This window comes from Prionailurus viverrinus, chromosome F1 (genome assembly GCF_022837055.1).
Source record: "Prionailurus viverrinus isolate Anna chromosome F1, UM_Priviv_1.0, whole genome shotgun sequence".
Taxonomy (NCBI): Eukaryota; Metazoa; Chordata; class Mammalia; order Carnivora; family Felidae; genus Prionailurus; species Prionailurus viverrinus.
In genome coordinates, this window is record NC_062577.1 from 32,319,999 (window position 1) to 32,346,284 (window position 26,286).

General features: G+C 53.9%; 1 protein-coding gene across 2 annotated transcripts in view; it reads left to right on the top strand.

The window, feature by feature from the left end:
- Positions 1 to 25,661, top strand: part of PLXNA2 (plexin A2) — a 206,636-nt gene extending 180,975 nt beyond the window's left edge. For both annotated transcript variants that reach the window (XM_047841079.1, XM_047841080.1), the window contains 17 exons: positions 778 to 945; positions 1,077 to 1,170; positions 5,245 to 5,484; positions 6,131 to 6,274; positions 6,569 to 6,803; positions 8,728 to 8,870; positions 9,566 to 9,834; positions 11,799 to 11,865; positions 12,083 to 12,229; positions 12,842 to 13,001; positions 13,374 to 13,477; positions 17,246 to 17,345; positions 18,619 to 18,809; positions 20,226 to 20,395; positions 22,920 to 23,132; positions 23,815 to 23,965; positions 25,140 to 25,661. In XM_047841079.1, coding sequence (XP_047697035.1) covers positions 778 to 945; positions 1,077 to 1,170; positions 5,245 to 5,484; positions 6,131 to 6,274; positions 6,569 to 6,803; positions 8,728 to 8,870; positions 9,566 to 9,834; positions 11,799 to 11,865; positions 12,083 to 12,229; positions 12,842 to 13,001; positions 13,374 to 13,477; positions 17,246 to 17,345; positions 18,619 to 18,809; positions 20,226 to 20,395; positions 22,920 to 23,132; positions 23,815 to 23,965; positions 25,140 to 25,241 — 2,698 coding nt within the window. In that variant the 3' untranslated portion in view covers positions 25,242 to 25,661. The remainder of the gene's footprint in view (positions 1 to 777; positions 946 to 1,076; positions 1,171 to 5,244; positions 5,485 to 6,130; positions 6,275 to 6,568; positions 6,804 to 8,727; positions 8,871 to 9,565; positions 9,835 to 11,798; positions 11,866 to 12,082; positions 12,230 to 12,841; positions 13,002 to 13,373; positions 13,478 to 17,245; positions 17,346 to 18,618; positions 18,810 to 20,225; positions 20,396 to 22,919; positions 23,133 to 23,814; positions 23,966 to 25,139) is intronic.
- The last annotated feature ends 625 nt before the right edge of the window (positions 25,662 to 26,286 follow it).

Genomic DNA, 26,286 nt, shown 5'->3' on the forward strand with positions numbered 1-26,286 from the left:
CTACTCAGTTTATAGCAATATAGACCACTTAGTCAATATATCTAGGGGCTAGATACTTCTAAAAATAATGAGAACAAGGGCCGTGAGAGCTGCTGATGGGGAAGTTCCCAGAAACTCTCCAGTCACCATCAGGACCCAGCATTCATTAGGTCCCCACTATGGGGACTCGAGAAACATGGAGACTACATGACCTCAGTCCTCAGCAAGCACACAGACTTATCCTCAGGGCATCTCTTGTGCATGAAAACCTGAACAGCTGCTATTTGCCAGATACTCCGATGAGGCCTTGGGGATATAGAGAATCCTGAGAGAATCCATGGGTGAGAACCCAACGTGCTCAGTATCAGCCAATCATCTCCTCCTCCGGTTATAAACTCCCTAAAGGCAAGGACTGTGTTCCCTTCTCTGCATAGTAGGTGCTCAGTGAATACTTACTGAATGACTGACCAGACTCTAAGCACTGGCTAACTAGCCTATTCTAGAAAAATCCAGAAAAGAAAAGATCACCCAAAGCCCACGAAGCCCTGACCCCTGCCCCACATTCTCCAATCCCCTTCAACGTGTTCCCTCCCTCGTCCAACCAGAGTCGGATCTCCAGTAAAAAGAGGCACTGATATACACCGATAAGGGATATGTTCCGTTGTGTAGAGTATGAAGGAACAGAGCATTTCGTGGGCCATACATACCCTCAGACTGAGGAAAGTCGCCTCTGAAGCCAGAGAGCTCTCCTCATTGCCAATGCCTTTCTTTGCAACCCTCTTGCTGTCTCCCCATCAGGCGGTCAATGAACGAGATCGTGTGTGTCTCACCCCCGTCATCCAACGGACTGGGCCCAGTCCCCGTTTCCGTGAGTGTCGACCGAGCCCGCGTGGATAACAACCTGCAGTTCGAGTACATAGATGACCCCCGGGTGCAGCGCATTGAGCCGGAGTGGAGCATTGCCAGGTGAGGCAGAGGTGGGACGGATAACGCCCAGCCGCCACCTGACAGAACCCCTGTCTTGTGAGGGGGCCGGGGTCGAGGTGGTAGCCGTTTGAGAGGGCTTTTAACCTAACCCAGCCTCTGCTTGTTCCCAGTGGCCACACACCCCTGACCATCACAGGCTTCAACCTGGATGTCATTCAGGAGCCAAGGGTCCGAGTCAAGTTTAATGGCAAGGAGTCTGTCAACGTGAGTAACTGCCGGTCCGCCTGGCCCTCCCTATAACCACAGCTCTGCGTCTGGGTTTGCAATGTGATGAGGTCTGTGTTAGCTCCCTCTTCCAACCAGATGCACTGGAGCGGCCGTCTATGGGGGAAGAAAGTTAGTTCAAGATCCTGAGCTTGGAATCATGGCCCCAAACACCTGAACCTTCCAAGGACTCTTGCAATTACAGCATAATCATTTCTCGTCAGAGGGCGAGTATATAAATGTCCTGGCTTCTGAGCTTAAGAGAGAGCACAGAAGGGCTCCTGGTTTCGTGCTATGTTTGCTTTGAGGTCCCGTAAGAAGCAGTGTGGAAGGGTGAAGAAATGCTGGCTCCAGAGGCAGACACATCTGAATTAGAAGCAGGACGCTGCCCTCCATTAGTCGTACGACCACGATCAAGTCGTTTAACCTCTGTTATCCCCTATTCTCTGCCTGTGTAAACGCTGACGATAAGACTCTCCTCGCCGATCTGTAATGCGAAGCCCTTGGCGGGCACTAGGTTAGCGCTTGATAAACGGCAGTCACTGCGAGCAGCTAGTCCTACCCCGGCTGCGAAGGTGATCAGTCGAACATTTGGCTTTACTCATCGGTACGGAGCCATGTAACTTAATTTTTTTTCTCTCCGGACGTTTGTGTTTTTTAAAGAAGTTCCCTATCATAAAAGTAGAATGTCTGAGATGTCATTACACATTTTTTAGTTAGTTCTGGTGGCTTCCCCCCTCAGTCTTGTTAGCCGGTATTCTCTGAAACACTGCTGTATTCGTAATTATAGTCCAGGAGATGCTATTATGGCCGTTATTTTTCATATAATTGCTATTATTGCTGCTTTGACCTCAGGGGATTGAGTAGCTGTGATAGAGACAGGAAAGATGGTACTGTGCCTACCCTTTTACCCCTGACAGACCCCCCGCATGCTGGAAGCTTCCTTAGGAAACACAGAAAGGCACAAAATGACACAGCATTTGAAGGCAAGTTCTGGAAAAGTTACAGGGATCATCTGGTCCACCCCCCTCGTTGTATAGCTGAGGAAACTAATGCCAGAAAGGAGTAACGGCTTGCCCCCAGCCACGAGGGTAGGTGGAGGCAGAAGCAACTAGATCCCCCCAAAACCTGGACTCTTCATTACCAGACCCCGTGAGATGCCGGTGATCTGGTTATGACGTTCCATCATGGCAGACATGCAGGGACACCCGTATCACGCCTTCAGTTTCCACCCTGGTCACAGCTCTTTGGGCCAGGAGAGCACGTGCCTCCTTATCCCAAGTGGAGAGCCTGATCCAGAGCCCACTCCACTTCCAGACTGAAGCCAGTGTTCCCAGTAGCTCACAGACCACCTTGTCAAATTCCAAGGACTAAGTGGAAGGAAGGAGAATGAGGGGTGGAAATGGGAACAGTGGCCTGACACTCAGGAAGGACAAAACCCCTAAATAAATTAGGTACGTGTTTTGAAATAAAGGTTTCACTATTACTCAGGTATGTCAAGGCCAACAGCACAGGAGGCAACTGCCATTGGAAAGATAGTTTGTTATACTCACAGACCCCAAGGGAAGGGGGCTTCCACACCAAGGGGGAAGCAGCCGGGGAGGGGGGAGGGGGGGTCTGGAAGCAGAGGGAGGAAAGGGCACTGTGGCGAGAGCCTTTATCATGGCTTCTGCAGGAAGGAAGCATGAAGGCAAGGTAAACAGGCTTAGGGTTGCCCAGTCCGAATCGTTTTAGCAGCCTCTGGGGCACGGGGCTGTTCCTGATTGTCCCGTGCCTGGCCTGGTATGATTAGGGATGGTGGATGGGTGCTCAGAGTGTGGAAAAGGAGGCAGTCGGGGGTCTGGGCTCCGGACTGATTGGTTTGCATCACAACAGCGTGCTCTAGCAGGCAGGTTGTTTGCGGTTTCTAGGCACTGGCTGGTCCCAGGAGGGGGATCCCTCCAGGTCGTAAGGCCCCAGATGTCACAGCAGTAGAAGTACAGAAAGTAAAAGACATGGTTAAGGCAGTACAGAGTAAGTATGTGACTGACGAGGTTAACCTCCAAAGCCTGCGGCCTTAGTCCCCACGAAGCCATTTGAAGAGAAGACTGGTCTGGAAAGGCTTTCCCTATACCTGACATCCATCTGCAAAGGCTAAGGTCCTGAGTGTCCTCTGCCCTCACCAGGGTGCCCCTGCAACCCTGGGCAGGAATCTCCCCAGCAGTTCCCCCAGCCCACCCACTGTGCCCTCCGTGTTTCAAGGAGTTAAGTGATGGTTCCTCCCTGTTGAGAGCTGGGGGTCCTCAGGCTCAGTAGTGACCTGCCTGGAGCCTGCAGGCGGACAGGCCTGGTGGAGCCACCTGGATGTGGTCTCTTCATCAAACCTGGCTTCACAACGGGAAGGTGGTGACCTCTGCCCCCTGCCTTTACTGTCAGGAGCTCTCTGTCAAGAGCGGTGGGGACAGAAGAACTCTGCCCCCCGCCCCCACAGGCACCTCTTCAGCCCACTGGGTCTACCTCTTGCCTCTGGATTTTGAAGCATCCCCAGTGAGAAGTGAGAAGGGCCAAGGCAAAGGCCGCAAAACCCCCAGGAATTTTGGCAAATAAAGTGCCGATGCAGCACCGGGCAGTTAACGAACAGAGCCTGCTTGTTTGGGAGGGATTTGCTTATTCAGAGAGGAGTCTGGTCTAGGGAGCCCTCCCCCGCCCGGGCATGCAGCCCTCAGCAGGCTGTTCTAGTGAAACTCTTAAACTCCCTCTGGAAAGTGGGGGTTAACACTTGGACTTGGGGGTCTGACATAATCTCTGTGCCAGGGTCAGCTTCTCTGCGATTTCACACGGGGTCTTGTTTTCGGAACATGAAGCTCGTGTGTGTGTGTGTGTGTGTGTGTGTGTGTGTTGGCCAGACTCACAACACATGTGAACCTGCCAGGACAGCGTGTACTTGAGCAGGCCGAGCTCTCCCAGATGCCCTTGGCTGTTGCTGGGACACCCAGAGCCCCAACCAGGACCGTGCTGAGCGCAAGCCAGGAGGAGAGCGCGTGGGAATCGGGTTTTGTCCACATGCCACGTGGGGTCCTGTGGCGGTTTCTTCGGTCCGGCCACCGCCCTGGACAGCCCTGGAACTAAACCACCAGAGAAGGGAATGGCGCCACTCACGCTAAGTCGAGGCCAGCTCAGCTAAGATTTTAGTACAGACACCAGGGTCTACCCAAAAAGGAAGGACATTATGACCTCAGTATCTGTACCCGGGCTACTCCCTTGTGTAGAGTGGGGGGTGGGGGGGTGCCTGGCTGCAGAAGAGAGAGATCCTGAACAGAATGCTTCAAGACTTGAAGGATTCTTTTTACTCATCAGTGTATTCAGTAAACATTAACTGAACACCTACTATGTGCTGGCAGAGTGCTCATCTCATGCTACTCCCTGCGCGCCAACACATACACACCCTGTCTACACTGCTGTCCTGCTTTGTCCTCAAACTCCCTCCTCCCCAGGCCTTTGCTGCCCTTCCTTCTGCCTGGGACTCGCTGCCCCCACCCCTCCCCCTCCTTGTCTAGGAGAGTCCTACTCGTTCTTCAGGTTACATTTCACTCCTTCTGTGGAAGGAAGAGTGTCCCTGAGTCATCCTCGGGCCACGGCCATGCACTCGCTCTCACACACACACCCCCCTACCCTGCCTGGTCCTTGCCCACTGGGCCTTTCACACAGGCACTCATGCATTTAGCGGTGCTCGAACCCCTACTGCAGTCCGGTCCCCTTCTGGGACTATGTTATAATGCGTGTTTGGTCATTTGTCTCCTCCTCCGGACGATGACAGTGTCGCTAAATGGCCCCAGCTGCTAGCATAGCGGCTGACACAGAACAGGCCATCAAACGACGTTGGTGAATGAATGAATGAGGTTAACATGTGTGCCCCAGTCTCCCAAATTTCACAGTCCTTTTTCTCAAGGGGCTCACCGTCTAATGAAGACAACCAAGTAATCAGGGGGTGACAGGCCAAAGCAAAGAGAGGGCGGGAGGTGGTAGTGTGACCCCCCCCCCCCCCCCCACCTCTCACTCGATCTGCATTTAAATGCTGCACTCTGGGCCTCCCAGGTTTGTAAAGTTGTGAACACCACCACCCTAACCTGCCTGGCACCCTCTCTGACCACGGACTACCGGCCCGGCCTGGACACTGTGGAACGGCCAGATGAGTTTGGATTCGTCTTCAATAACGTCCAGTCCTTGCTCATTTACAACGACACCAAGTTCATCTACTACCCCAACCCAACCTTCGAACTGCTCAGCCCTACCGGAGTGTTGGATCAAAAGCCAGGATCCCCCATCATCCTGAAGGTAGGGTGGGCAGAGAGCAGTGCCTGGCCCGGGCCGTGATGGTGACAGCCCCCCTCCCTCCCGGCCTTTCCTGTTCGCCTCTCTGTGCTCACGGCCTTGCAAAGCTGCCATCTCCCCGAAAAGGGAGCTTGTTTATAGATATTGACCCGTCCAGCCATATATCTGGCCCTTGGGATTCTCAAGGAACACTTTACAATGTCGCTGTTTGTTCTTGTGAGCTTCGGGACGCCAAAGTTCGGCAGCGCCTTGGAAGCAAACACTTCCTTTCATTGACCGCTCCCGTGGCCACCGTAGCCCGCGCGCCTATTCCGCGGGGTCACGGTGCCCCGGAACGATTCGTCCACCTGTTTTGTTACTTTCCTTTATATCCCACGTGCTCTCCTCCAAATGCTCCCTGGTTTGGAGTCTGTCTCTCCTTCCAGTCTTCTTCCCATCCCTTCCTCCCTTGCTTTCTCTCCTCCCCGCATTTTCTCTCTCTTTCTCTGGAAATTGGGGCTGTTTGAAGCTTTCCCCAGAAACTCTGCACGGAGTCATCTATTGGTTTTTGCACGGCTGCCCTTCCCCCGCGGCTGTCATCTCTTTTTTAGGCAGTTAACTTCTGCGTCCCTGCGTCAATTGTTTCTTTTAAGATTACTGTTCTCCCCAGGGCAAAAACCTCTGCCCTCCTGCCTCTGGAGGTGCCAAACTCAACTACACCGTGCTGATTGGAGAGACCCCGTGTGCTGTCACTGTGTCGGAGACACAGCTCCTCTGCGAGCCTCCCAACCTCACGGGGCAGCACAAAGTCATGGTGAGTGAACCCTCTTCCTTTTATGACTCCCCCCCCACCTCCTCGCCGTGCATGCATGATCTGTCACAAAGTGAGGCTGTCCCGTCTACTTCCTCCATAGCCCCTCCTCATCATGTTCTACATTGAGATGGGTAGAAGTCGAGAACCCAAGAAAGGAAAGGGAGATGATAAGCAGGAAGTTGTTTCATGTCCAAGTCTGTACTGTGTGGCCGTGGTCACTCATTGCCCTTTCTGAAACATAAGGATCGATGGCATGCCAGGGCTCTACAGCGTCTGTGTGTGTGCAATGCACAGGTTCACGTGGGCGGGATGGTGTTCTCTCCTGGCTCGGTGAGTGTCATCTCAGACAGCTTGCTGACCCTGCCAGCCATTGTCAGCATCGCGGCGGGCGGCAGCCTCCTGCTCATCATCGTCATCATCGTCCTCATTGCCTACAAGCGGAAGTCTCGAGAAAACGACCTCACTCTCAAGAGGCTCCAGATGCAGATGGACAACCTGGAGTCCCGCGTGGCCCTGGAGTGTAAGGAAGGTAGGTGGAGGCACGGTCTCGCTTCCTGGCCCCATCTTTCGTCACCAGTCCTTTACCGCCTCCCGGGAAACTGCTCTTATGGCTGTTTCCATCCCTCCCACCCTCAGCCTGTTTTCCCAGAAACTTACTTTGCTTTCAGCATTAGAGAAGTCCCATTAAGAATGCCCAGGGCGAGGCCCTAGGTCTGACCATCTTGTTCCCGGCCTTCCTGAGCCCTGACTCATCTCCCAGTCTGGGAGCCTTTCTCTCCCTTTCGGGGCCTCGGTCTCCCCACAGTCAGAGCCTCCCAGGCTCGGCTGTCGGTTGCTGTAGGTCCCCCAGATGGGAATCCGGCTCCTGTTTCTTGCATAGCTGCTCTCAGAGCGTGTGGAGGCAGCAACAGCAGGAGAGGCAAGGGAGCTCTTCACCTGCCTCCGGCCTTATCCCCTCCCCTCCCCCAGGCCTTGTTTTCTGCCCGTGCCACAGGCCGAGCGCTCTGAAGGCCGCCACTCGCTGGTGTCCTCGGCTGTGGACACACGTGGGAGTAGCGATCGCTTCCTTCCATCTCCCATGCAACTACAGCCTCGAGGTGACACATATACCTGGTGGCTGAGGACCCACCGGGCTCTCTGGGTAAACATTTCAATTAAGAATCAAAACATTTCTCCCTTTGCTACAAACATCAGGATCAGGAACAAGCCCTCTCTGCTGGGTTAAAGGGAACGACTGGGCTGGGGCGACGTGGGGAATGGCTTCTCCGGTGCCAGGGCAGGGGAAGGGCGGGGAGAAGGGCATCAGGCAGACAGACCTGCCACCAAAGGAACGCTCCCCTGTCAGCTGAGGGCCTGATGGCTGGGGCGCCGCAAGGTTGGCTTTGGTGTTCTTAGTTCCCTGTGTGTGTGTGTGTGTGTGTGTGTGTGTGTGTTAAAGTACACATAACATCACATAAAATCTGCCATTTTAACCCTCACTGTCTCCACACCCTAGGGCTCTTCCTTCCAGCTCAGGAGCATTAAGTACATTCACATCGTTATGGAACCACAACCGCCATCCAGAACTTTCTCTTCCTCCCCAGCTGAAACGCTGTATTCATTAAACAGTAACCACGGCCCCCTCCCCACTGGCTGCTGTCAGCCACCATTCTACTTTGTTTCTATGAATTTGACTTCTCTAGGACTCTCATATAAATGGAATCACACGGTATTTGTTCTTTGCATCTGGTTTACTTCATTAAGCATAATCCGTGCTGTGGCATCCATGTGGTTGCAAGTGTCAGAATCTCTTTCCTTTTTTTTTTTTAAATTTTTTTAACATTTATTCATTTTTGAGGGATAGAGTGTGACCAGGGGAGGGGCAGAGAGAGGGGGGAGACACCGCATCTGAAGTAGGTTCCAGGCTCTGAGCTGTCAGCACAGGGTTCCAGTTTTTCCACATCCTCGTCAACACTCACTGTTGTCCATTTTTCTATTATAGCCACCCTAATGGGCGAGATCTCATGGTGGTTTTCATGTTCATTTTTGTCCAAGGTCTTTGCATCTTGATTCATTATCCTCTTGCTTGGAAGAAAAGGGGAGGGAGGCTGCCTGTTGTGCGCTTGGCTTCATCCCCTTGGCCGCTGCCTCTCCGCTGTTTCGAGAACCTGCAGCCCCATGCATGATACTAGTCATGGTGTTCTTCCCTTTTCTTTGTTTTAACTACACTTGTAATACGCAGAAAGAAAAGGCAAAATTAGGCATTGGCAGACAGGAGGAAATGGTACAGAAATGGCCCACGTGCCTACCACCTAAGAAGGGAGGCCCGGAGATACCTCACACCTTCTGGAGATGCAACCCAACAACCCTCCTTGTCTCCACACCCCAGGCCTTCACAAACGTCTTCTCCCGCCTTTCCCCTCCCCTGCCCCGGTCGCCCTCCTGAGCCTCCCTGTCTCCCTGCATTTTCATAGCCTTTGCTGAGCTCCAGACAGATATCAATGAGCTGACCAGCGACCTGGACCGCTCTGGAATCCCCTACCTGGATTATCGTACCTATGCTATGCGAGTCCTGTTCCCCGGCATCGAGGACCATCCCGTGCTTCGGGAGCTGGAGGTAACGCCTGCCTCTCTCCCCAAGCCACCCGGCAGGAACGCAGGACCTGGGAAATGCAGATGGGGCCCAATAGCTCAGAGAAAGGTCGGGAGTAAGGAGGAGAAACGGCTTACAACAGCATCCCCCCCACAGGGATGTTTCTCATCAGGCGGATCACGGCCAAGGTGGGGGTGGGGGGGGCACCCAGGCTCTTTAGGACGATTCCAGGGGAAGGCTGATTGTCATTTTTTAATTAATGACTAAATTAATTAACTACGATTCTGCCACATTCTCAAATGGATTTAAGGGGGCTTAAGGAAAGACCTACGATTCTGTGAAGTTTGTTTGCTCATTTGTTGGTTTGTTTTGCCAAAGATAATAAATCAGGGCAGAGAGGATTAAAGGGAGACTAGCAAACCAAGCAAGTCTGATGGAGTATCTCCTGTGGTACCCCTGGGACAGGCGGACGGACGGCATCCCCTGCGAGGGCTCTGCCTGGAGCCGACCCCCACAACCGAGGGGGCGGCCAGAGTAGATGGTGGACCTCAGAGCCCAGCCATTCCTACCCCATCGCGGGTGCGGGAGATGGGGCGGGGTGGCTGTAGGCGTCACGGACAGAGTCCTACAGCTATCGCCACGCCAGACCCTCGGGGAGAGGCCGGGCTAGGAGGCCGGAAGCCTGTCCTCTGAGGGGGCACCCGTCCCGTCCACCCCAGGTGCAGGGAAATGGGCAGCAGCACGTGGAGAAGGCCCTGAAACTCTTCGCCCAGCTCATCAACAACAAGGTGTTCCTGCTGACCTTCATCCGCACCCTGGAGCTGCAGCGCAGCTTCTCCATGCGCGACCGCGGCAACGTGGCCTCGCTCATCATGACCGGCCTGCAGGGCCGCCTGGAGTACGCCACCGACGTCCTCAAGCAGCTGCTGTCCGACCTCATCGAGAAGAATCTGGAGAACAAGAACCACCCCAAGCTGCTCCTCCGCAGGTGCGCCCCGCGGCAGGGGGCGGGGAGGGGGGCCTGGGATCGCAGCGGGCTCGCGGGCCCTGCTAGAGCAGCATGACAGGCTCCCCACCGCAGACATGACACCCACGCGCAGTGGCCTGTGTCCGCGCCTCTCGCGGCGCAGAGTCTGATCTCCCCGTGGCCCCGGGAGGCTGTGTCTGCACCTGCTAAGTGTGAAGGAGGAGCCCAGACCTCGGCTCAGAGCTCGGCTCGAACCCCGGCTCGAACCCCGGCCCTGCCACCCGCTAGTGGTGTGGTCCCGGGCCCATGACGCGGCCTCTCTGCTGTTTATCTTCCTCACTGACAAAATGGCATCGGTAACACCGTCTCCCAGTCTCTGTCCCTCCTTGTGCCTCTAGAGCTGCACTGTCCAGTGTGGTAGCCACACGTGACTGTGAATTAAAATGAACTAAAACGTGAAATTCCGTTCCTCTGTCGCGCTAGCCACATGCCAAGGGCCCAGTCACCACACGCCGGCCACCATATTGGACAGCGCACTTAGGGAACAGTTCCATCCTCGCCGAAGGTTCTGTGGGACAGAGGCTGGCTGGAGATTTGCTGCAGCCTTTCCCTTCCGCGCCCAGTTCCCAGGATCCGAATCACCAGCAGCCACCACAGGCTCCCTCCGCCCTTGCCATTTTTACTGGCAGGAGAGAGGGCTGGAGACCTTGGCATCCATCCCCCAAGGCCACCCTCCCTGGAGGCCCCAGGGAGCAGAGCAGAGCTCCTGAGCCCCTCTGGCAGCAGAGGTTGGAATGCACCATCTCCATTTCCCCACCCTCCTCTTTAGCCTGCTCCCAGCCAGGTCACAGGCTTCCAGACCCCACGTGGGGTGAGGAGGGAGGAGGAATGGCTTTGTTTTATGAGTTCGGAGCCCCCATCCTGCCAATCTGAGCATTAGAAACTCTCATTAAGAACTGTTGTATTTAAATTAGAGCTAATCTCAGGCACAATGCAGGGAGAGGGTGCTGGGAGGGGCCAGGGGACAAAGCTACAATTTCTTCTGCCATTGTCACTCTCTCCCAGGCCCAGATTACAGAGCAGCCCTGGCAAATGCCTGGGATTTACCGCAGCCAGAGGGTATAATTTGCACTACATGTAGGGTGTTAAAATACCCTCGGCATCCCCATCCCCATCACGGAGGGTCTGTTACAGCTGCTTTGTTCCTTCCCCAAGTCCCCAGATCTGCAGCCCAGGTTGGGGGATGGGGAGGGGTGGTGCTTGCAAAACAGATCCCCTGTGCGCTGAACACTCATGCACACCGCTCTCCACTTGAGTGGCTGGGATCCACAAGCCCACGCGATAGCAGTAACGACAGCTAATACTTACGGAACAGTGCTCACGGGTGCCAGGTGCTATTCTTAGCGCTTTACATACTTAACTCATTCAATCCTGATAACAGCCCTGTGGGATAGGTATTATCCTGGTCCCCATTCAAAGATGGGGAAAACGAACCCAGAGACTGCGGAAATGACTTGCCCGGGGAAATGACTTGCCCGAGGTCACGCAGGCAGTCCGTGGCAGAGTCAGACTTGGAATACAGGCAGTCTGATTCTGAGTGGCTGGAGGGGCAGGTACCAGGGGCCTTTGGGGTATGAAAATGGAGTATTTAGGCGTGCAAGGAATCCCAGAGGGACAGAGAAGCTCAGTTGATCATCCTGAGGCCGGCAGGAAGTAAGGAGAACTGGTCATTGATAGCCCTGTGGAAAGGGGTACCTGGCACCTTCCTATGCAGACCCGTAGTGCCAGTTCCACAGGGAATTGTGGCCCAGAAAGAAGAAGCCTCTGGCCTGAGGTCACACTTCTCGCTCTGGTGTCCTGGCTCCCACCCCTGCATGCTTTGATGCCCTGTTGCTCTCTTGGGCCATGGTGCGTACAAGTCAGACGACCCCCCTCTCGAGACCCCCTCCACAAAGGACCGCCCCTCACCCGTTCTCCCTCCCCAGGACAGAGTCTGTGGCCGAGAAGATGCTGACCAATTGGTTTGCCTTCCTCCTGCACAAGTTCCTGAAGGTGAGATTGGGAGCGAGCTGGGACCTAGAGCTGAGAGTAAGATGGGAGGGGGGCTGCTCCAAGCCTGGCCATCGGGGCTTGCAGGGGGACCCCTCAGGAGTAGGAACCTGCCTGACGGGGGTGCTCCAAAGCAAAGCAGGCCTGGGAACATGGCCAGAAGAGGGAGAGGAGGAGACTGGTGCCCCCGCACAGCCCACGCCCTTGCCTATGCCCACAGGAGTGTGCGGGAGAGCCACTGTTCATGCTCTACTGCGCCATCAAGCAGCAGATGGAGAAGGGTCCCATCGACGCCATCACGGGTGAGGCCCGCTACTCCTTGAGCGAGGACAAGCTCATCCGGCAGCAGATCGAGTACAAGACCCTGGTGAGGAGGCTGGAAACTTAGGGGACACAGCAAACCTCCTGTCTCAGATCCATTCTCTGCCCTCCAAGCACAAAGCCAATCAATAAAGAGGCTAGGCTATGGCCTGGGGGCAAGTCTAAGGGGCGTGCCAAGTTTGTTTCCCCTCCCCATCTCAGCTGGTGGGCCTAAAGAGCCCTGTCTGTCTCAGTTTACCATAGATGATATGGTGGAGGTGGGGTGAGACCCCCTCCATTAGGTATGGGGAAATTAGCATTATGGGGAAGAATAGGAAATTGCTAATTCTTAATATAGAGGCTTTGGGAGGTGGGTGGCCAGCCCTGGATACACCTGGAGCCATCTCTGAACCCCTAGGACGCCTCGTTCCGGGATTACAGTGGCTCCTAAGCCAACCAGGAACTAGAAAGTGGAGCCCCAATTCTTTGAGAAGGGCAGGGTAGGCATGGCTCAGGTTATCATTTGGCAGATGGCAGGAAGGCGAGAGAACCCGAGGCATGGACATTTCTCTTGTAGGGAGGGTAAGTCTTAAAAGGGGAGTAGTCCAAGGGCTTCCTCCCACTCCTTCAAGCTGTCCCTTGAACTCCTATCCTGCTCCCCCTCCGTCGTCACTTGTAGATCCTGAACTGCGTCAACCCCGACAACGAGAACAGTCCCGAGATCCCAGTGAAGGTGCTAAACTGTGACACCATCACGCAGGTCAAGGAGAAGATCCTCGATGCCGTCTATAAGAACGTGCCCTACTCCCAACGGCCAAGGGCTGTTGACATGGACTTGGGTAGGAGGCCTGGGCTTGGAGTGTGTGGGCAAGGGGTAGAAAGTGGCTTCCAGGAGGGCCTTTGGGCCATGGCATGGAATGAGGTGAGAAAATGAGAAGCCGTGTCCTGCATAGGCCCCTCCTGGGGACAGTCCTGCCCCAGGCAAGGGGCCATAGGAAATACTTCTCCCAGGGCACTGCTTGCTCTGATGTGGCCACCTCTGGTGAAGTCCACACTTCTCCCCAGCTGCCTTGACCCCATGGGGCCCTTGAAGTCTCAAAGCACTATGAGTGGCACCAGCTGGGGTTGCCAGGCCCCTAGAGGAGGCAGGACTGGGTGACCTTGGTTCATAGCCCCCGCCCCCCCCCACCTACACCACCCCCTCTCCCCAGAGTGGCGTCAAGGCCGGATCGCCCGGGTCGTGCTGCAAGATGAAGACATCACCACCAAGATCGAGGGCGATTGGAAGCGGCTGAACACGCTGATGCATTATCAGGTGAGGGCAGGGGCTTTGAGCCGCGACCTTTGACTCCCCAAAACGTTCCTTTCACTCCAGGGTTTGCTCTCAGGCCCTCAGAAGCCTAGAAGAGATTTTCTCATCTACCCCTTCCTCCTCCCCTCTGAGTATAAAACAGAGATTTTCAGCCATGACTACCTATGAGAATCATTAGGGAAACTTCTCAAAAAGACGAGTGCCCCGACCCCGCCCCAAGAAACTGACTTAAGTGGTCTGGGTGAGGCTAGGCATTTCTATTCTGTGTGTCTCTACCTCCACCGAAAAATGGCATATTGTGAAGTCCTCTGAAAGGACACTGACCGTGGGTACCTGCTGCTTTCTGTCCTCAGCATCTCATCAACGCAGCTTACACTTCTCACTTGCCACGGAGCAAGAAATTGGGTAGACTTGTCTTCCGGGTCTTGCATTCTGCCACTTACTAGCTGGTGTCCTTGGGGAAATTACTTAAGTTCTCTTCTTTCTCATCTGTAAAATGGAGTTCAAAGTGATCCCCGCCCCATAAAGTTGTGTGAAGTCGATTCAGTGCAGTAAAGTGTTCAGCACAGAGGCAGATGCACTGAATGAATGAACAGTCAAAAAAAAAAAAAAAAAATTCCGGCAAAAGAACAAAAGATCCAGGACTATCTATTCCTGCCTCCCCTCCCTCCCATGGTAACGACTGCTCTCGTGGCTGGGGGTCTCTGTAAGATTAAGCACAGGTAGGCTGGTTGGGAATCAGGAAAAATACTGAAATAGAAGCTGGAAATGAGAGACACCGAGGGAAATTAAACCAACCAGAGGAAGCGCCGCAGGCTGTGAGACCCTAAGGGATTGCCTGATTAATAACATCCTCCCAGGTCCACGCCGCGCACAGGGAGGGTGCGGAGGGACTGGCAGGCACCGGGTTGCTATCAGCCAGGCCACTGGGGGTCCTGAAGGCCAATAGGAGCTGGCTGGGAGGCTCCGAAGCACAAAGGAAGCTAGTGGGGGACACTGGGGGCAGCCCCAGAAACGTTCCTCTGCAGGCTCCATCCGCCTTACTGGCCTGCGTAAGCTGTGCCGGGTCCCTGACCACACCCAGCCCCAGACAGAGGGAGTGTGGCATCTGAGAAGAGTAAAGGCTTTTCAAGCTGTATTAAAACCCCCGCTTCCGCACTCACTGGTGGTGTGTGACTTTCACCTCTCAGAACCTGGGCTCCCCATCTGTAAAGTGAAGATGACAGCCAGGGCTTGTGAGGGTGGTTGGAAGAATTAGAAATAACGGGTGAGGGACGCGGGAGGTAGACTTATAGCCATTCCCTGTTGATTCCGCCCCCATCCCGCTCACACGGTGCCAATGCGTCCTGTAGAGCACTTGCAATGAGCTGGTTATAACGGCAGAAGAAAGCGCAAAAGAGAATAGCATTGTGCCTTCAAATCATCAGTTTCTCAAGGGCAGGAGTGAGCCCTTTCTTTTCTGTCTGTGATGCCCTGACGGTTGTTACTGAGCCGTCCGTCCTAAGGCTTCCAATCAGAATGGAATGTTCTGTTCTTACAGTGCTCATCATACAAAGCACTTCCAATTCCCCGATGTCATTTATCATTCATGTATTCATTCGTTCCTCAAATATTTACTGAGCTTTGCCGAGTGCAAGGTACTTCCCACATGCTGGCCCAGAGTGATGAGAAACACCAGCCATCATTCTTCCCTTTGGGAGACTGTGATGATGATGGTGATGCCCATAATAACCACACTAATGCCGATACTTACCGAGTGCCCACTGGGCGCCAGGCACTGCTGTCGGCCTTTATGTGTCCTGACCCCTTTAATCCTCATGATACACCTACATGCCATTAGTATCCCCATCGACAAATGAGATGACAGAGACACGGAGAGGTTAACCGACTTTCCTGATGTCACGTAGCTAGTAAATGGCAGAGCCGAGGTCGGACCCAGCCAAGCATCTTGACCGTGGATTTGCACCGCCTGTCAGTCAAGAGAAAGAACGACTGAGCACTGAAGACGAGAGAGATTTAGTGACGAGACCTGGAACTGAATTGAACTGTGGTCATTCGCGTCACCTTGTGAATCTTCCTTTAGGTGACAACAAACCACACGTGGAGAGCATCATCTGTTCTTCTTGGGAGTAGAAACCCCTGCCCCTGCCAGGCTTTCAGAGTATCGTTTCTAGACTGCCAGTTGCAAGGAGAGTTCCTGAAGGACAGAGGTGGAGAGGTTCCCCTCAGTTCCAGACCCGGTACCGATGGTGCGGACCACTGGCAGTCCAGGGAGCCACCCTGGCTGGGGAGTAACGGGGCACTGGAACTTTCCAGATGCCGTAAAGAGCAAAGGGCCCTTCAGCTTTATGCCATCAAGTCAAAGCATCGCCCCCTTGTTACTCTCCCTGGAGTCAAAGGTCCTGGAAGTCCCTCCAGGAGAAAATCTGCATAATCTTAATTAACAAAGAGATGTTAAAAAACTTCCTGGGTTCCCGCAGATTTATAGGGAGGGTAAAATTAAACACCACTACTAAAACCGGCTATCAGGGAATCTCGTTAGCACTAATGTTCATTTATAGTTTGACTTCCCAACATTTAATTCTTTTTTGGTGGGAGAGAGGGACTGACAATTTAAGACCCAGAAAGATGGTTTTACGACTGGTGCAGCTATAAATCAAACTTATAAAGTTCATAAAAATTGTTAAAATAAAAAATGGTTTAATAGGAATGTTTTATGGCCCATAACATTATTATAGCTGTTTTATTCCCTCTGCGTTAGGGGTTTAATTGGATCGCCACAATTCTGGGGATTCTCCGTTTTTATTGGATGGAGGGTAATCTTAAATCAAAATGGCCCCAAATGTCTTCAATATGGCTTGTCATTTATCAGCCCTTTCCCTCCAGGCCGGGTGCTGAGCCTGGGTACCCTCACAGAGGACAGAGCGACAAGCCGTCTTTCTCTCTGCCTCCCCGAGAGCAGTTGCCCTGTTGGTGGAACCCCTCAAGGTGGCCCGGGCATTATAGGACCCTGGCCAGAAAAGAAATCAGAGCCAAAAGGGAAAATGGGCTGCAGACCAGTGTGACTTGAAATGAAATCCCAAATTAGGATATAACAAGGAGAACATGTGCTCTGGAGCCTGACAGACCTGGCTACAAAGATGGGCTGTACCATGTATTCATTCATTGTGTGCCTTTGAAGACATTGCTTAGCCCCTCTATGCTTCAATTTCCTCATCTGTAAAATGGTAATAATCGTGCAAACTCACGGCGTTGAAGGGAGGCTTGAGTCTAGCCCAGGCTGTCCAAGAGAAACATAATGCCAGCCACATGTGTAAATTAAAACTTTTTACTAGCCACGTTTAAAAAGTAGAAATGAGCCGATGAAATTGATGTTAACAATATATCTTCTCTAACCTAATTGATTCTAAGATAAATATGATTTCAACATGGAATCAATATGAAAATTATTAATGAGATAGTTTGTGTTCTTTCATTCATGCTAAGCTATTGAAACCCAGCGTATATTATGCGTTTATAGCATAATAGCTCGTGTTATAGTTTAGACACTTACAATGTATCTCCGTTCGGACTAACTGAAGTTCAAGCGCGCGATTAGCACAGGTGGCGAACAACTACCGTGTTGGACGTATTGGCGAGTAGCAACCATAGTATCTTCAATATCCCTGAACTCCTTGTGCTCTACCCCACGCCTCCTTCGTTACCTTCTAGAAGTACTTGATAATTCGCTTTACCGGTTCAACCACACTCTACCTTTCCTACCCTTCTCAGGTGTCAGACAGATCGGTGGTGGCTCTGGTCCCCAAACAGACCTCCTCCTACAACATCCCTGCGTCTGCCAGCATCTCGCGCACATCCATCAGCAGATACGGTGAGGACCTGGAAAGGCAGCCTGGGCAGCCTGGAGGCGGCTTCTGTGATCACGGACGTCTCACCAGCCCTTTGGACGAGCAGGCAGCCCTCGCAGCTGCCCTTGTCCAGTCAAGGACGTTCGCTCATTTCCTTCCCTCCCCCCTAGTGCAGTCATTCCCGGCACGGCTGCGTCCTCAGAGCTGTGGGAGTTGGCGCACCACGTGCCCTTCCTTTGACAGCCTGCACCTGCTGAAGGAGGTTGAGGGGCCCAGAATCAGGGAGGCTCCTGGGTGGTGTTTCCCACATGCCAGTCCTTGGTCCAGTCCCAATTTGTACCTGTTGTCCTGGCTGAGTTATTACTAGCCCCCCTTTACTCCCAAAAGGGTCCCAATTTGGCAAGCAATTGACCATCCTGGCCTATCCATCCCCGAGGGCACAAGGGCCCCCAGTGCCTGCTGGGCCATGAGGTTACCTTGCTTCACCTTCTCTTGCTCCATTTCTTCTGGCTTTGTATATGCAGGAAGGCTTTGGGTTTTCCAGCTCAAGGACTGAGTCCAGTGGCTCCAAAAATGGCTTAGGCAATGCCATATTCTAGGCTCCAAGTAAGAAGGACCCATTAACTCCCAAGAGGGAGCATTATAAGTTACAGCTTCTTAGCACCCAGAGTTTTAATCAAAGCCCCTATGAAAATATTTGGCGGACATATTACCTATTGATTATTCTTGCCGTGCAAGCATCAGGGGAGGAGAGCTCCCATATTTGCAAGGCTGTCTCCAACTCACAGAATTTCCAAACTCCTTTTTATTTTTAATTTGTTTTAATTTTTTAAATTTGTTTAAAAGTTTATTTTGAGAGAGAGCATGCACGCACACGTGCACACGTGCACACACACACAAGCGTGCACGAGTCGGGGAGGAGCAGAGAGAGAGGGAGAGAATGAATCCCAAGCAGACCCCAAGCCTTCAACGAGGAGCCTGATGCAAGGCTTGAACTCATGAAACTATGAAATCATGACTTGAGCCGAAATCAAGAGTCGGATGCTTAACCTACTGAGCCACCCAGGTGCCCCTGAATTTTATTTTAAAAGAAAGGGTTTCAGTCTCCTCTGTCATCATGCCAACCAAGGATCCCTACAATAACCCACCAGATATGAAGTCCCAAGGGTCCCCGTCCAATCGCAAGTAGTTTATTCTGAGTGAGTGCAGTAGGCGGGCAGAGATTCTAGAAGGATTCTACAAGCAAGCATGGCGAAATCAGTGTCTCATGGGCCTCCACTGCCCCCTTCTCCTCAGACTCCTCCTTCAGGTACACCGGCAGTCCCGACAGCCTGCGGTCCCGAGCCCCTATGATCACCCCAGACCTGGAGAGTGGGGTTAAGGTGTGGCATCTGGTGAAGAACCATGACCATGGGGACCAGAAGGAGGGTGACCGGGGCAGCAAGATGGTGTCTGAGATCTACTTGACCCGGCTACTGGCCACCAAGGTAACGCCTGCTCTCCCCAACCCGGGAGGGCTCCTTAGAAGGGTATGTCCTGCCCACCCCACCCGCCCACCAGGGTAAGAAGACTTTCATGGAGTCTGTGCTTTAAGGGGACCCATTCAGACAATCAGACCCAGGTCCCAGAGCAGGCTTTCCAGAGGACCGGGCGACTGCTGTTTTTCCCCTACCCTTTGGCAACGGTTGCAACAATATCATTGCCCCTGGCCCATCAAGACCACCATTACCCTGCAAAGGAACTGCTCTCTCGGCTCTGGGTGCCTGTACCTTTTAGGAAAATGTTAGGGTTTTCTTATCGATGTCAGCTGGATATGCCAGCCTCCACCACCACTGCCTTTTCTACCCGCTTTCCAGCCACATCGGGAGGGAAAGCATAAAGGCCTGGACCTGCCAATAATTGGAGAGAAGCCTCCCCCTTCCCCATCCCATCCCACCTGCCCCCGAGTGCTGATGGAAGTGAGGGGGCCACGGTGCTGGAAGCTGTGATCTAAAAGCCGTCTTCCAGCTTCCCTCGCGGAGAACAAATACGCCTGTAAGGATGGCAGTTATGTGGCTCATATTTGCCAGCACAGGTCAGATTTCAAATGCTCTCCACCACAGACCCCACAGAAATGCCGCTGAAATTCTAACGCAGTGGCATCCAGATTGCAGCTCTCAGACTTGCTCCCAAAGATGACATAGAAATACACCCTCGGACCACGTGTCTCAAATTTTGCTTTTGCTAATATGCTGATAAGAGACGAACACAGGACACCAGAAAAAAGGTTGGACATTTACCTAACCGTCAGAAGTGTTCCTTGAACCTGTCGACTGTGGGATGCAGGCCCGGCCTTGTCCCTGCCCAGAGATCCTCCAGGACCCAGTGGGTCAAAGCTGGGCCCGGCTGTCCTTGGATCTGGACCCTTGTACCCGCAGCACCCACTCCCAGACGCCACTGATCCCAGGCCACTGATACCACAGACCTCCTCACTCCTTTCAGTCAGACCCGTTGCCGTCCTGCCAGGAGGCTCATCGTCCTCCAGGCTGTTCCGCAGACACCCTCTCGTCCCAGCGTGCGCCCACCATCCCCTGTGGGCAGCCTGGGCTCCGAGGACTCACGGTCTTCCCGTCCCAACACCCTGTGCCTACGCCCGCCCGGCACGGACACAAGCATACTTGTGCCATGTGGCTGCCAGTTGGAGGAGAGGTTCTTCCCAGGAATCTGTAGCCTCTCCAGCCCCTCCCCCCTCCCCGACACCCCCGCAGCCCCCTCCCTCCCCACCCCCCACCACACGGTCTGCGCAGCCTGGTGCCGCAGACAAATTTCCAAGGCGGGATCAGTCCAAGGCACCATCTGGTCTGCCCGTCTGCTGCCTGCACCCCCACCCTCCCCTTCATACTCTCCCACCGTCCCTCCCCCAGGGCACCCTGCAGAAGTTCGTGGACGACTTGTTTGAGACCTTGTTCAGCACTGTGCACCGGGGCAGCGCCCTCCCCCTGGCCATCAAGTACATGTTTGACTTCCTGGATGAGCAGGCGGACAGACACGGCATCCATGACACAGATGTGCGGCACACCTGGAAAAGCAACTGGTAACCCCTCGGGGGGCCCAGGGGGAGCTGCGGCCTGGAGAGGCCGCGAGGTGTGGGAGGTGGGACCGGCCCGGACCCGGGAGATGCGGGGAGCCTGTTCCTCGCGGGGCCAGGTACTCTGAGGTTCCTAGAACAAATAGCGCACATATGCTCTGCATCCCCAACACGGTCCCCGGGCTGCCAGCGCCCAGTGGGGCCCGCCTGGCTTAGGGCCCGGCACCAGGACGCGTGCTTGAGCTCTGCCCTTTCAGGTGGAGATCCTTTCCCAGGGAGCACTTCCTCCCTGACCCTGAGACCTCTGGTTCTCAAGAAAGGATGCTGGAGGAACCTACATAAGGAGCCACCTTTGGACCGAGCTGCACAGCTGCAGAGCCAGTCAGCGTCAGGCATTCTGAGGGGGGCAGAACCCACGGCCCTTCCTGAGACGGGGAAGCCCTGAACTGAACATAGACCCCGGGGAGAGAGCTTGCACCTGCTATAGATTTGAGCCCACCAACCGGGAGGATGTCGTTGCAAACTTGATCCCTTAAGGCCAAGTTATTACCCCGGCGCCATGGCTTTCAGGAAGCAGCGGGCAGGGTGTCCTGCAGGCGTGACTCTTCCCTAAGGTAACCTCGGCAGCCAGACCGCGGTGGGACAAGTGGCTCCCGCAGGCCCCTGGCAAAGGGCTTTTCTCTCCTCGGTTTTAGACCCGCATCGCCAGCCAAGCTAAGGACTGGCTCTCGGGTCAGACGGGGCCTGGCCAAGAGCCGGAGTCAAAAACCTTCCTCCAGGAAAGAGCACCGAGAGGGGAGAGCGGAGGTCCAGGCATGTGGGTTGGGCAGGCAGCCCGCACAGCTGTCTGGAGTCAGCGATCTCCTCAGAAAACAGAGCCGACACAGATGGGCCCCGGCTGTTATTTGGGAATCAAAAATCCTAGCAACCGGCAAAACACTTTGGAAAAAACCAACCCCCATCCCATATAATCCTTTCTTCTCCGAGGTGCTGTGGTTGCTGGCCCTCTGGAGCCCGCAGCTTTGATCACAGGATAGTGGAATGGGGAGATTCCGGTGGCCGGTGGTCGCGGGGGAGAAGCCCACGGCGCGCCTCAGCAGGGCAGGCCTTTCGTCTGGATTCCCGGGGGCAGAGCCCTGCCTGTCTCCTTTGCTTTGGAAGACTCCCCAGCCCGGTGCTGCGGTTTCAGGGAAATGAAGAGAAAGTTCTGGATTATCCCCGTCTCTCTGCCTTCTGTTGCCAAACAGGCCCCCGTCATAGAAATGCCCTGCCCTGGGGTTGTGGCAGAAAGAGTCCCCTTCTCCAGACCTCAAACAGCTAATGTCCGAGGAAAGAATATTAGATGCTCCCCAGAACTGCCAGAGGAGGGGAGAGTGGAACAGATGAGTCACCTCTCAGCCGAGGCAGCTTCTCCTGGCTACAGGACAGTGTCCGATCCTGTCGTCCTTTGGAAGATAGGCAGAAATCGTAATGGAAGTGTTTGGAGTGGGCAAAGTTGCCCTTCCCAAGACTTGGCATGACTGAGGCGTTTGGGAAAGTCTGGGGCACTTGAGGGTCAAGAGAAGATGAAGGAGAGAAGAAAGGTAGGCTGGATTTCTGGACCGTCATCTCAGGCCAGAAGGACAAGCCCGGGAACAAAGCTCACTCACACAGGAGCCCGGGAGTTAAGGCCCTGCGGGCAGCTGGAAGAGAAGACGAAGCTGGAAAAGGCACAGAAACAGCAGCTGTTCTGATTTTGAAGGGGAATAAATGGGCTTTTCCTCCTTATGGCCTCAGGAGCAGAGAAAACTCATTCTCCTCTGTAACTTCCCAAGCCGCAGAAGGAACACTCCTAACGACTGATCAGTTCCTCTTGGGGTGGGAAAACGCTGAGCTACACTGAGTCATTCCCAGCATGCCCACAATGGCCTCCTCTCCTCCCTCTGCCCCTGCCCAGATAGAGGAGAGCCCCGGGGGAGAGCCCTGAAAGAGGCGCCCCCTGGGGGGCCCACTCCTCAGCCCCACCCACGGGGCCTGGCCTGCCCTGGGAAGTGGCGCAGGGGGCCAGGCTGGGCGGGAGCGCAGGTGGCACCCTTTGTGGGGCTCCGAGGCAGCGCCTGGGGCTGCTGGCTGCGTCCTTCCGGATAACGGCCATGGCACTGTGTAAAGGGACTCCAGGAGTCTGGGGGCTTTGTTCGAAGCTCTGAGAAAACTGTGCAGTTCTCTGTACTTAGGCTTCCCTGGGGGCCTGGGAGCCTTTGGCAAAGGCTGCCGGGAGGGAACAGAACCCACCTCCGTCTATCTACCTCTCGGTAGGGATCAGGGTCGGCCCCCCTGTTAGGGTACGATGGCGCCTCTCCGCTTCTCCCAGGGTCAAGAATCACTTAGGCTAAATTAGCAGCCCTGGCTGGCCCAGTCCTCTGTGATTACATTCCTTTGCCCTTGGGAGAGAGAGGTTTCACTCGTGGGAGGAGGAGAGGAGTGTTAGTGGACGACACCAGGGGCACGGCGGAGGCTCGGCCCTCAGGGTCCCTTCTGCCTTTACCCACAGCCTCCCTCTGCGCTTCTGGGTGAACGTGATCAAGAACCCCCAGTTTGTATTCGACATCCACAAGGGCAGCATCACGGACGCCTGCCTGTCCGTGGTGGCCCAGACTTTCATGGACTCCTGCTCCACGTCAGAGCACCGGCTGGGCAAGGACTCCCCCTCCAACAAGCTGCTCTATGCCAAGGACATCCCCAGCTACAAGAGCTGGGTGGAGAGGTCAGTAGCTTCCCTGGGACAGGCCCACACCCCTGCCTGTCTGCTCCATTCCCCATGCTGTGGGCTTCACTGAGGACTCACACCCGTGTTTGAGGTACCTTCGGATCTCAGGTTCCCCCCCTTCCCCCTTGTCCAAGCTTTCTGGTAGAGGAAGGAGGGGAAGCCCCGTGCCCTTGGAGCTCAGACCATTATCGTTCTGATTACCTGTTATTGAGCACATGCTAAGCAACCATTCCTGTGACAAAGATTTTTTATGCGTCCTCTCATTATAATATCCAATAGAGTGGCAAAGTAAGTATTGTTGTCATCGCCATTTGACTAATGAGGAAATTGAGGTACAGAGAGGCTTAGTAACTTGCCCAAGGTCACCCAGCTAGCAGGTAGTAGAGCTGGGATTGGAATACTTGGAGTCTGGTCAGAGTCTGGGCTTTGATGCATTCTGGGGGGGGTGGGGGGACACTATAGTGGGAGCTCGGAGCTAGATGGAGTCTGGCCTCCTGAGCAACAGTCTCCAGGCCTCGCCCTTAGCTTGAGGCAAGAGGCCAGAGGAAAACACATCGAAAGAGACATTGGAGGCAGGAGTAACTGGGGACATGCAGTGCTCTCGAAGGGCCCGAGGTCGGAGTAGTGTAGGCAAATGTGTGCCAGGTCCCCGTTACGGAGTCTGTCCTCTCTATGGCAGATACTATGCAGACATTGCCAAGCTCCCCGCCATCAGTGACCAGGACATGAACGCCTACCTCGCTGAGCAGTCCCGTCTGCATGCCGTGGAGTTCAACATGTTGAGTGCCCTCAATGAGATCTACTCCTACGTCAGCAAATATAGCGAAGAGGTAAGGCAGGGCCCTGGAGGGGACAGAGACTGACACGCAGCCAAAAAGGCAGTTAAACAGAACGCCTGGTCCAGCCTCTAAGTAACAGCGACAGAGGGTAGTTTAGAGAAAACACTCATGGAATCAAAAACCCATGAGCTCAAAAATCATTACCATTCCCTTAGAAGGTAGCCTTATCGTCTCCAACTCATCCAATGCTTTCTTACACATTCCATTGTCTTTCACCCTTTGGCAACATAATAAACAAGACTTTGATGATGTAATTAGTTTTCCTTTCGAAGTGTTGGACAATTAATTTCATTCTTTCTTAAACAGTGAATCAGACTATTCTTTGCACTTGGGCACATCCATCAGTTACATTTTAGGTACGCAGGTGGACCTTAACATGAGGAGAGGTTGAATAAGACAGCTTCAGAGGATTTACAAGACCTGCATTGACACTGTACCTGAAATTAGCATTAGTAATAATACTAATGATAATGATAATAGCTAATACTTAGCACTTCGTCGTATATGCCAAATATTGTTTTATTTCTTTAAAAAAAATTTTTTTTTACATTTATTCATTGTTGAGAGACAGAGAGAGACAGAGCACAAGCGGGGGAGGGGCAGGGAGAGAGGGAGACGCAGAACCCGAAGCAGGCTCCAGGCTCTGCTCTGTCGGCACAGAGCCCGACACGGGGCTCGAACCCACGAACCGTGAGATCATGACCTGAGCTGAAGTCGGACGCTTAACCGACTGAGCCACGCCTGGGTGTATCTGAAAACAACATATTTAAAACAATATCTGGCAAGGGCACCTGGGTGGCTCAGTCGGTTAAGCATCTGACTTCAGCTCAGGTCATGATCTCGCGGTTCGTGGGTTTGAGCCCCGTGTCGGGCTCTGTGCCGACAGCTCAGAGCCTGGAGGCCGCTTCGGGTTCTGCGTCTCCCTCTCTCCCTGCCCCTCCCCCGCTTGTGCTCTCTCTCTGTCTCTCTCTCAAAAATGAGTAAACGTTAAAAAAAAATTTTAAAGATATATCCATATACATATATACACTCAGTCATTTACATGATTTCAGGTCATGCTCCTTAGGGCGGGATGGAAAGGCAGAAAGAAGGACGAAAGACTCAGCACATGGCTTCTTCTAAACTGAGTTCTGAAGTCTCCCCCACCTCTGTTTTTGTTCCTCAGCTCCTCGGGGCCCTAGAGCAGGACGAGCAGGCCCGGCGACAGCGGCTGGCGTACAAGGTAGAACAGCTCATAAATGCCATGTCCCTGTCCATTGAGAGCTGAGAGACGGAGCCTCACGTTCCCGGGAAGAGGGACCCATGCAAGCCGTCACCCTGCGAGTCTCAGAAGAAGGACAAGTGAAGGGGATCAGACCCCAGAGCTTGGTGTCCCCTGAGACCCCATCACGGGGAGAGGGGAGGGCCCCTCTCCCCACGCCAGCCACGTTTCGTCACAGCCGGTTCCCGCAGGGAGAGACCATGGGCGCCGTCCCTCCACAGTGAGAACCAGAGAGAAGCAGGGGCCCAGAGAAGGCGGTTCTTCAAGCCGAGAGGCACGAACTGGGGACAGTTCTGCCTCTGTGACTGCTGCTTTGCATGAAAACTCATTTGATGTATATTGGGGAAATAATGAGAACTTTATTTAATTTTTTTTAAGAAAAGGAAAAAAAAAAAACAGAAATAAAACAAAAAGCCTCCCTGTTAATCCCGTCCAACTTCTGTTTCATTCTGATTTCTGCCCCCCTTCCTTCTTCCCTCCCCCCTTCCTCGAGTGACTCCTCTTTCCACATGCCAGAAAAAGCCTGCAAAGAGAACCTGAGAGAAATTGGAGGGAAAACGATCATTTCCTTCCCCTTGAAATTACGAGAAAATGAGGAGGAGGACAAGAACGAGCACAAGTTCACCCCAAACGCTTCGCCGAAACAGAGGCCGGGAAAACCTGGAATTATCCCGGCAGCCACGGGAGCATGGGAGCTACAGAGAGCGCGGTGCAGACGGCAGCGCCGTGGAGGGGGCTCAACCCGGCTGGCTGGGCACAGAGCTTCGCCTGCCACACCCCCGTGGGCTCTCATCCCTGGAGAGGAGCTCTGTGTCCATAGAGTTACCAGTGCTTTTTTGCTACTGCTTTTGTGTTCGTTTTCCTCTTGTTTCATCTCAAACCTCAAGAAGCGAGGAGCTGATCTTTGGTACTCTTCCCTTTGGTGTCTGTAAAGTTACTAGGAGACGCGGCGGAGAGCTGGGCCTCTCCCAGACCCGACGCCTGGCCTCCCTGCGGACACCGGGCAGCTTTGCCTTAACATCAGTCACGGTCCTGAACCGGGCACCCTGGG